The sequence below is a fragment of the Talpa occidentalis genome, unplaced genomic scaffold, assembly GCF_014898055.3.
Source record: "Talpa occidentalis isolate TD23 unplaced genomic scaffold, MPIMG_talOcc4v2.1 talOcc4.16, whole genome shotgun sequence".
NCBI lineage: Eukaryota > Metazoa > Chordata > Mammalia > Eulipotyphla > Talpidae > Talpa > Talpa occidentalis.
In genome coordinates this window covers 78,767,403-78,776,651 of record NW_023601653.1, presented here as the reverse complement: position 1 = coordinate 78,776,651, position 9,249 = coordinate 78,767,403, and the positions used below count along the sequence as shown (strand labels likewise).

General features: G+C 52.0%; 1 protein-coding gene across 1 annotated transcript; it reads left to right on the top strand.

The window, feature by feature from the left end:
- Window positions 1–3,432: 3,432 nt before the first annotated feature.
- KRT1 (keratin 1) lies at window positions 3,433–8,367 on the top strand. Its single transcript, XM_037514797.1, has 9 exons — window positions 3,433–3,996; window positions 5,015–5,229; window positions 5,540–5,600; window positions 5,980–6,075; window positions 6,233–6,397; window positions 6,505–6,630; window positions 7,131–7,351; window positions 7,778–7,812; window positions 7,901–8,367. The coding sequence occupies exons 1-9, from the start codon at window positions 3,433–3,435 to the stop codon at window positions 8,365–8,367; spliced, it is 1,950 nt and encodes a 649-aa protein (XP_037370694.1).
- Window positions 8,368–9,249: the final 882 nt, after the last annotated feature.

Below are 9,249 nucleotides of genomic sequence, written 5' to 3'. Positions count from 1 at the left end.
GAGGGTGTGGGTCCCCAGGATTGGAGGTGCTCTGTGCACCACTCATGGGGGTACCCCTCAGGTGCAGGGAACAGGGGGGTGAGAGCATGGGCAAAGAGGAGGTGCTGGGAGGACACTCGAAAACACAGAGGACTGAGTCTTGCTTTCAGAATGTGTACAGAGCAATTGAGGAAACATAAGTCCACCCCCCGCTCACCCACCCTACACACACGGGGAAACGAGGCAACCAACATGCACTTGGGTTGACAGCAACTGGGCTTAGAAAAAGAAGCCAATGGGGCATCCAAGTGGTGTTAATTTAGGAAGACTCCCTGGAAGAGGGGGCCTGTCCACTGCCTGGCGAGGAGGAGGAGCTCTGGGCATTTGCCCTCCAGGCCTGACAGACCAAAACCAAGTTCAGGTCCAAATGCTCAGGAACTGAGCCCTTAGGTGTCTCAGAGCTTGAGCGTGAGTAGGGGTTTGAAGTCTCAAAGGCAACTGGAAAATCTTGCAGAGAAGGGAAGAGTAGAGGTGAACCGGGGGGGCGGAGAGGAGCACAGGCAAAGCAGGGAGAGGGCTGAGTAAGCATGCGAGCGGGCAGGCCAAGGTGCAGGGAAAGCTGTCGTGGTGCAGCTGGGGGCCAGGCCGGGGCAGAGCAGGCCGTGGCGAAGGTGGGCAGGCCGGGGAGCCAGTTAGGCTGTCATCACCAGCTGGGGGGAATCGGGCTCCTATTTAACCTCCATGACCTTAAGTGCCTTTTGAAAGAAAGATAAGCTCATCACTCCTGCCGGGTGGAATGTTGGTGACGTTTAAGCGCCGCGGAGCCGGTGGCACAGAGTCGGTGTTCACAGATGCCAGCTCTCTCTCTCCACGTCCATTTCTTCTTTAGTTTGTAAAGAAGCCAGCAGTAAGGGTGTGTGTTCGCCCCTTTCCCCCACACTTGCTTTCCAGTGTCAGTGCTCACCCCGCCATCCCGGCTCCTCACGGCGCATGGAGGCGACGGAAAGCTGGCGGCAGCGGGAAGAGCACACGGGTTTGGATCAGGAACCGGAAGCCCCAGGAATTGATAGCACGACCCGGACACCTTTCCTGCCCTCTCCGGCCTGCCTCCTGGCACCCGTGCTGGCAGGCCGGCCGGCCCCGTGTGCGGCTGGGATGAGCGGCGGTGGCCTCTGCGCTCAGTGTGGGGCTCAGGGCCCCTGCCTGCTCAGGAGGAGGCTTGTTTTGAAACCAGGACGCTCAGCTGTCGTCCCAGATGTACCTATTTCTAGCTGGGCTAACTAAGCAAGTCATTTAATCTCTCTAAATCTGTTTTCTGCTCTGTGAAGTGGATTGATGGCCTAGTTCTCCGGGCTCGATAGTACTTGTGTATAACCCTGGTGAGGTGCCCGTGCACATGTGACCCGCTGAGACGAGCAGGCCTTCGCCCCTCCGTGGCAGCAGCTCAAGCACCTTCGCAGCTCTGTGAATTGTCTATTGATTGCCTGATCGTCACTGCTTTGATTTGTTTCCATGTGAATTTCTTTGTCTGGACAGTGTGTTGACTGGCAGAGGTGGGAGAATGGACACACACGTGTGTGCACACACATACTCATACCCTAGAAGGACTCAATTGTGCAGGGCGATGTGTCTCATGAGGGAGTGTGCTGAACTAAAAGAATTTTGATTGCCTGTCAGAGGTGATTGGGCAACAGTCGTTACCGCGCCAAGACCATCCCAGTCCTATTGTTCCTAGTCAGGAACAAGATCTGGATTACTCATTCCCTAAAGTGATAGTTGGTTTAGCAGCCCAGGGATGTTAATGTTAGGACAGAGCCCTAGCAACAGTGTGTGGAGATGGGGGACAGCGGGGCAGCAGTGGGGGGGCGGTGAAGGGGCACTTTGTGGGGGAGCTTGTGGGGTAGATGCTGCGGGAGAGGAGGTAGGACGAGGCTCGGCGGAGAGGAGTGGGCTGGAGAGGAGACACTTAGCGTCCTGGTTTGGACTGCGGGCGACAGGACAGAAGGCCTCGATGGCCTCACTTCCCATCCAGGTCCACGATTCATCACGCAGAGCTGTGTGGAGCCAGCCAGGCCTCGTCATGCGTGCTGAGCACTCATACCTGCACTCGGTGCCTCATCGTCCCCTTCTCAGAGGGGACTGAAGAAGCATTTTCTAAGTGCGTGCATGGGCGCAGGCAGCACCCCAGATTCAATTTCTGTGCTGCTGTACCAGACGCTGACTAGGGTCTTACATACTGTAGCTCAGCTTGCCCAGAAAGTCAAGTCTTAAAATCCCAGCTTTGCCACTTGCTATCCATGTATGCCTGGGGAAGTTATTCCTTCTCTGTGTCTCAGTTTCCCCATTTAAAAAAGGGTAGAAGCATAGCGCCTATCTCCAAGTTGTAAAAATTTAGCAGGGGAATACGCTGAAAGCTTGATTCTGGTAGGTGGTCAGTCTCTGATAGAAGTTAGTTGTTATTGTTATTATTGCCATCCACAGACAATTTTAACTTCTCAATCAGCTTTTCCAGGCTCCTGGCTTTGCCTCCCTCACAGATCCACATTCATGCCTCCATAGAATAGCGCGAGGCTTGAACCGTCTGTTAAATCTTACCCCCCCTTTGCTTTACGGAACATATGAAACAACTTCTATCTGCTCATCTCACTGCTGCATCTGTTTATCAACTGCCACTTGCACGCCACCTGTTTGCACCTGTTTTCTGTTGCCAGTGTCTCTATCTCCTGCCCTGGTCTGTCTTTGAGGAAAGGTGTATCTGGAAAACGTAGAAAAGTACATGCCTTTGCCTCCTGGGTCTGCCAGAGCATCCACCCATCCATCCTTTTTGACCAAGGCTTCTCTTTTAATGCAGCTCACTTATAAAACTCACATTGCTACAAATAACTTCCAAATTTTTACTTTTCAAACCCCTGACTATGGCTGGAGATAACTTGGTGAGCTCCGGGGCTTGGAGGGCCGACCTCAGAGATGGGTGAGGGAGTTCCTTCTGAAATTCCAACACGGGAAGCTGCACCTGCCAAGCCCGAGGGGAGAGTGCCTGAGCTTACGAGTGCAAAGCCAGAATGCGAACTTACAGATCTCTAGGATAGGAGGTGATGAAATCCATCAAGAAGCACCAGGTGGCAAATGTGGGGTCCTATTTTCCCAAAGTCACAAGTACTCGAAGAGAGATCTTGCCTGATAAAATGATTACCACACAAACGATCTTGCGTGCACAGCAATTTCAAGAGCCATCCTGGGAGCTAGGTGTGTAGTGTTTATTCGTATTGTTGAGGCTCGTAAAAATCTTGTATGGCTGCAGGCAAGCCAAACCCTTGAGTGGCACCGCATCCCGCTGACAGAGGACCAAGCCCAAAGGCCTCCCTGTATATAAGGGGAGGACTCTGTGCTTGGGGTAGAGGAGTACCAGCTCCTTTCCTTTCTTGACCTTGCTCCTGTTCTCTCTAAGTCAACATGAGCCGGCAGCTCAGCTCTAGGTCTGGGTATCGATGCGGAGGAGGAGGCTTCAGCTCTGGCTCTGCCGGGACGGTTAACCTCCAGCGCAGGACCACTAGCTGCACCATGCGCCGCAGCGGGGGCGGTGGCGGTGGCGGGAGGTTTTCCGGTGGAGCCTGTGGTGGTGGCGGCGGCAGTGGCTTTGGAAGTCGGAGTCTTGTTAACCTTGGCGGCACGAAAAGTATCTCCATGAGTGTGGCCAGAGGAGGTGGACACAGCAGTTTTGGTGGTGGTGGCTTTGGTGGTGGCAGTTTTGGAGGTGGCCTTGGCGGCGGCGGTGGCTTTGGTGGAGGTAGCTTTGGCATTGGCAGTGGTTTTGGAGGAGGTAGTTTTGGGGGTAGTGGAATGGGGGGTGGCTTTGGGCCTGTCTGTCCTCCTGGTGGCATCCAGGAGGTCACCATTAACCAGAGCCTGCTGCAACCCCTCAATGTGGAGATAGATCCTGAGATCCAGAAAGTCAAGTCTCAAGAAAGGGAGCAAATCAAGACACTCAACAACCAGTTTGCCTCCTTTATTGATAAGGTGAGTTCACGCTCTCAGAGTGCCGGGACAGCTGCTCCTGGTCCACCTGAGGCTGCAGGGCAGACCATGTCTGGGTTGGAGCCTCTGCTTTCTGTGTGTGACATGTTGCTTTCTGGAACTGTCGTCTAGGAGTTGCATTACAAGTATGCTTGTGAATGATGCTCATGGCTGAGCTTTCTCTTGGACAAAGGTGGTCTGTGGCCCACATATGCACGGGTCCATTTGACATCACCTTGAAATGTTTTTTGAAAAATTCAGTTCTTGAGTTGAATTGGGACACATACCTATTGAATGGAGACAATAGAAATGGGACTAACTCATCCTTCAAAGTTGCAAGTGAGAAGCCTGGAAAGGTCTCCCAAACCACGAAAAGGGAGCTGAGTGGGGACAGAGTACATCGTGATATCAGGGCAAAAAGTATGTAGCAGGCCAGTGCCAAACATCCTGTGCTGTCGGATGGGGAGCTCTGCTCTCTGAGAATGTTGCATTGGTACCAGATCAGGCTGGACATTTATATACACTTTTATCTTCAAATACCTGTTCTGGAAAAGTATGTAAACTATTTTTTACTTTTTGCTCAATCATCAATAATGTCAATTCAATAAGTCTGGAATTCATTTTTGGATTTTTCCAGCATTTTTTGACTATGTGTATGCTCAGGGATACAAACCAACGTTTATGGTAATTGACCTAAAAAATATTGGGAGACGGATCTCAAGTATCATGGATCTGTCTCCAGGTAAACTGCAATAATTTTATATGTGGTGGCTAGTTGGTGTTCGTGTAGCTACTTCTGTGTACAGTTCCAGCTGAAGGAGGATCACTGTTCTCAGGGGAATTAAAACTTCTCTGAACTAACTGTGAGTTGGTTTTTGTTATGAAGATGATGCTAATTTGCTCATCTTCTTCCTGTTTCTCAGAATGTCATTGTCAGGAAAATAGGAGAGAAAGTTCTTTTTCAAATGAGGTCTTAAGGCTCCATTTCTGCACCAGTGGGTGATGCGGTTTGTGCTCTTAGGTGCGGTTCCTGGAGCAGCAGAATCAGGTGCTGCAAACCAAATGGGAGCTGCTGCAGCAGGTAGACACCTCAACCAAGACCCAGAACTTGGATTCCTACTTTGAGGCCTACATCAGCAATCTCAGGAATACAACAGACCAACTGAAAAGAGAACAGTCGATGATGGATACAGAATTGAAGAACATGCAAGATATGGTAGAAGATTACCGGAGCAAGTAAGCAAAACCGGGCAATTCGTGACTTTTTGTACTAAAATATTTTCAGAAAGTGACAAGCTAAGTCTGTGAACAGTATGTAGTGGTGGTGTTTTTTTCTTGAGTTAGAGGCAAATCAATTTGGCATTTTTAGAAATATTTAACTTCTCAGGAGGTAGACATAGTTTAGTGGTTTCATGTCTCAGAACAAAGGGGCTAATGTATCCTAGGTTAGCAGGAGGAAAGCAGTGATAGGCACTGCTTTAGTCTAGAAGCTGAACTTCAAGCCTCACCTTCTCGCCACCGTCTAATCACTTCTGTCTTCCAACAGGTATGAGGAAGAGATCAACAAGCGAACAAATGCAGAGAATGAATTTGTGACCATCAAGAAGGTGAGCAAATTCGATAGCATGAAATAAGTAGTACGAGAGGGTATCCAGTTACTAAGTGGAAAGAAGGCAGGCTGCAGAGAAGCAGGTAGGGACCTGATGAAATCAAGTTTTCTGCACCTTATCATGACCTGGGCTTGTCCAGGCTCTCTGCTTCAGACTTCTCACGCAGTGAGTGGGAGGCAAGCTCCAGGCAAGTCAGGCAAGGTCCCTTGTGCTCGTGATACTGAAAGTTAGGGCAATTTAGGGATTGTGAGCCTTCTGGGTATAGAGGTGTGGAGTAGGCCTGAACAGCTCTTCTACCTGGAGAACCCCCTCCCACCTGGTGAGAGGGACTTGCCTCACTACAGCTCTGATTTCACGATGGCTATTGTTTCTCCAGGATGTGGACGCTGCTTACATGACCAAGGTGGACCTTCAGAGCAAAGTCGACATCTTACGCCAGGAAATTGATTTCTATACAACATTCTATCAAGCAGTAAGTCCTTTAATTTCAACCAGGTTTACCCAAATAGCCTTTAAGCCCCAACCCACTGCTACCCAGAACAAAGATATATCCCCCACCTCCTGACTCTTTCCTCTGAGTTGTTTGTTGTCTTAACACGTAAGAATCACTGCGCTATGATACCTTGTAGGAGCTGGCTCAGATGCAGACACACATCAGTGAGACCAGCGTCATCCTCTCTATGGACAACAACCGTAGTCTGGACCTGGACAGTATCATCGCTGAGATCAAGAGCCAGTATGAGGAGATCGCCCAGAGGAGCAAGGCCGAGGCCGAGGCCCTGTACCAGACCAAGGTGAAGGAGCTGGGAGTCTCACCAGTGCTTGCCGAATGTTCTTTTCTTGCTGTCCTGGGTTTTCCCTTGTATCTGCCCACCTAATGGACTCGATCCACCATCTTTAGTACGAAGAGCTCCAGATGACTGCTGGTCAACATGGGGACACAGTGAAAACTTCAAAGATGGAGATTTCCGAACTGAATCGGATGATCCAGAGACTTCGATCTGAAATTGACAGTGTCAAGAAGCAGGTATTTGCTTCCTCTTCCCACTGGGCAGCAACATGCAATGGGGGAGGCTCATTGTTAGCTTTGGCTTTTGCAACCCACACCCAAGTTTTGGTGACTATGTTGATGGCCAGAATTCAGCCCTCATGCTGGGTTACCCCTAGGATAACTCATGAAAATGACCCAGTAGATAAATAGCTGTGACGGTCATGAGTGATCTAACTTATGATTTAAGAGATGGTGAGTGAGAGGAGAGGCAGCCAGGGCACCTCAGGGTTGGCATTTAGAAGAACGTCAAGTCTGTCAAGGGTGCAGGGGCCTTGATTCAGGGCTCAGATAGGCTGCTCTGCCGCCTTTAAGGGCTTTTAAGGCAGGTGAGTGCATGAGACCATGTAAGCACCCACGGTTCTACTGGACCCAAGGTACTGGCCTCTCTGGGGTGGAGAAATCAGTTTGAGAAGAGAAGGCCAAGGTGGGATTAGATAATATGAGAGTGTGTAAGGTGCTGGGTTCTCCTTTGTCAGATCTCAGGGGTGCAGCAGTCCATCACCGACGCTGAGCAGCGTGGTGAGAACGCCCTCAAGGATGCCCAGGGCAAGCTGGCTGAGCTGGAGGACGCCCTGCAGAAGGCCAAGGAGGACATGGCCCGGCTGCTGCGGGACTACCAGGAGCTCATGAACACCAAGCTGGCCCTGGACATGGAGATTGCTACCTACAGGAAGCTGCTGGAAGGAGAGGAAATCAGGTGAGAAAGGAACCTGGGCAGTTTTGGCCACTTCTTAAGTGTTCCCTCTCCGGCAAAACTGACTGCTGAGATCAACCAAATGACGATTTGTCCCGGGCGCGGGGACAGGAAAGGTACCAGCTCTTCTATGGAAGCTCCATGCGATGGAGTGATTTCGTCTTTCTCCGGGCTGGCTCAGATATCCTGCCTGAGAGGCGGCCCACATGAGCTGCAAGACTCTTGTCTAATTCAGATGGAGTGCTCTCCCTGCTGGTGCTCATGCTGAGAAAGTGCCAGCGTTTCAGCAGGCCAGAGGGACTGGATTAGGTTTTTGATCAAAAGGGACTGGAGGGTTGCAGATGCGCGAGTCTGCGAGTTGGCGGGGAGGCCTGGGGAGGTGTCTGGTGCTGCAGAGGCATGAAGGACTCACCTTCCTTTCTCCCGCAGGATGTCTGGAGAGTGCGTCCCCAACGTCAGCGTGTGTAAGTACCAGCTGTTTCCCGGGGACAGGTGCAGGCTGGGGGTGGAAAAGCGAGCTGGCCTGGCAGTTAACCGAGCGTTCCCTTGCAGCCGTGAGCACCAGCCACAGCAGCACCAGCGGAAGCGTTAGCCGAGGAGGTGGTGGCGGCAGCTACGGCTCCGGAGGCGGCAGCGGTGGCAGCTATGGCTCCGGAGGACGTGGCAGTGGGGGCTCCAGAGGTGGCTCCGGAGGGGCCGGTGGCAGCTACGGCTCCGGAGGTGGTAGTGGTGGTGTCAGCAGCGGCGGCAGCTACGGCTCCAGAGGCGGCAGTGGGGGCACCAGAGGGGGCTCCGGAGGGGGCGGTGGCATCTCTGGCGGCGCCCGGGGCTCTGGAGGCGACCGGGGCTCTGGTGGTGAGCGGGGTTCTGGCGGCGAGAGTTCTGGGGGCAGCTTCGGCTCCTCCGAAGGCCGGGGCTCCAGCATAGGGGGCCTCTCCGGCTCCGGGGACACCAAGACCACCGGTGGCAGTTCCAGCGTGAAGTTTGTTTCCACCAGCTATTCCCGAGTGACCAGATAGGTGGTGCCCTCTAGGTCAATGCCTCGACCCTTTGTGGAGAAAAGAGCTATGGTTAGTTACACGGATTCATCCTATTTCCCCAGCTCTTCCTTTCTGCTCTGCTTCCCAAAGGAGCTTTTAAATAAGCAGCAAACTCAGCCCCCTGGCTAGGACCCTGCTTTGTGATGTGCCTGAAAAACCTCCATCTTCACCTCTGTACACATGACACATGACATTTCAAAGCACCCCCTTAATTTGGCCAGGGAGGGCTGCTTAGACCCCAGCTTCTTTCCCATGCATAGCTCCTGGGACACCCCCTTTCCTGCAGCAAACTCTGTGCTGCTTTGGTTTTGTACATAAGGTGTAAGCCAATTGTTGTGGCAGGTCTTAAACTCCTGTTTCTTTGTGTTGCTACAATAAACTGCATTTGCAATTCTCTGAGCCTCAATCTTCTTCGTTCATGGCACTCTCTCTGGGGTGGGGCGTGTGGGTGGGATAGCACCCCCATGGCACAGAGGGGAGTAGGGACACACTGGCATGCTGAGTAAGAGGGGGGCTGTTCAGTCAACATTTAACTTTAGACATTTAACCTTTAATGAGAAGTTCTTTCCCAGGGGGTGGAGCTGTCATGGAGAAATGGAGGTACTGGGATGGCAGGTTTGATTCATTGAGGAGACTTTCCTGAAAAGGGCAGTGAGCAGGCAGGATGGGAAGGAGGAGTTTGGCACGGAGACCATGGGAATACATTGCGCAAAAAAGTAATTGATTATGCGGAACAGCCTGTGATGGAGGGGTGTGGGTCACACAGGGTCAGCGGTGACAACAGCCAGAATACTGACTTTGGCCTGGGTGTTCAAGAACCGAGGGAGGTGGTGGAGGGCTGGCTCCACTTACCACTCTTTA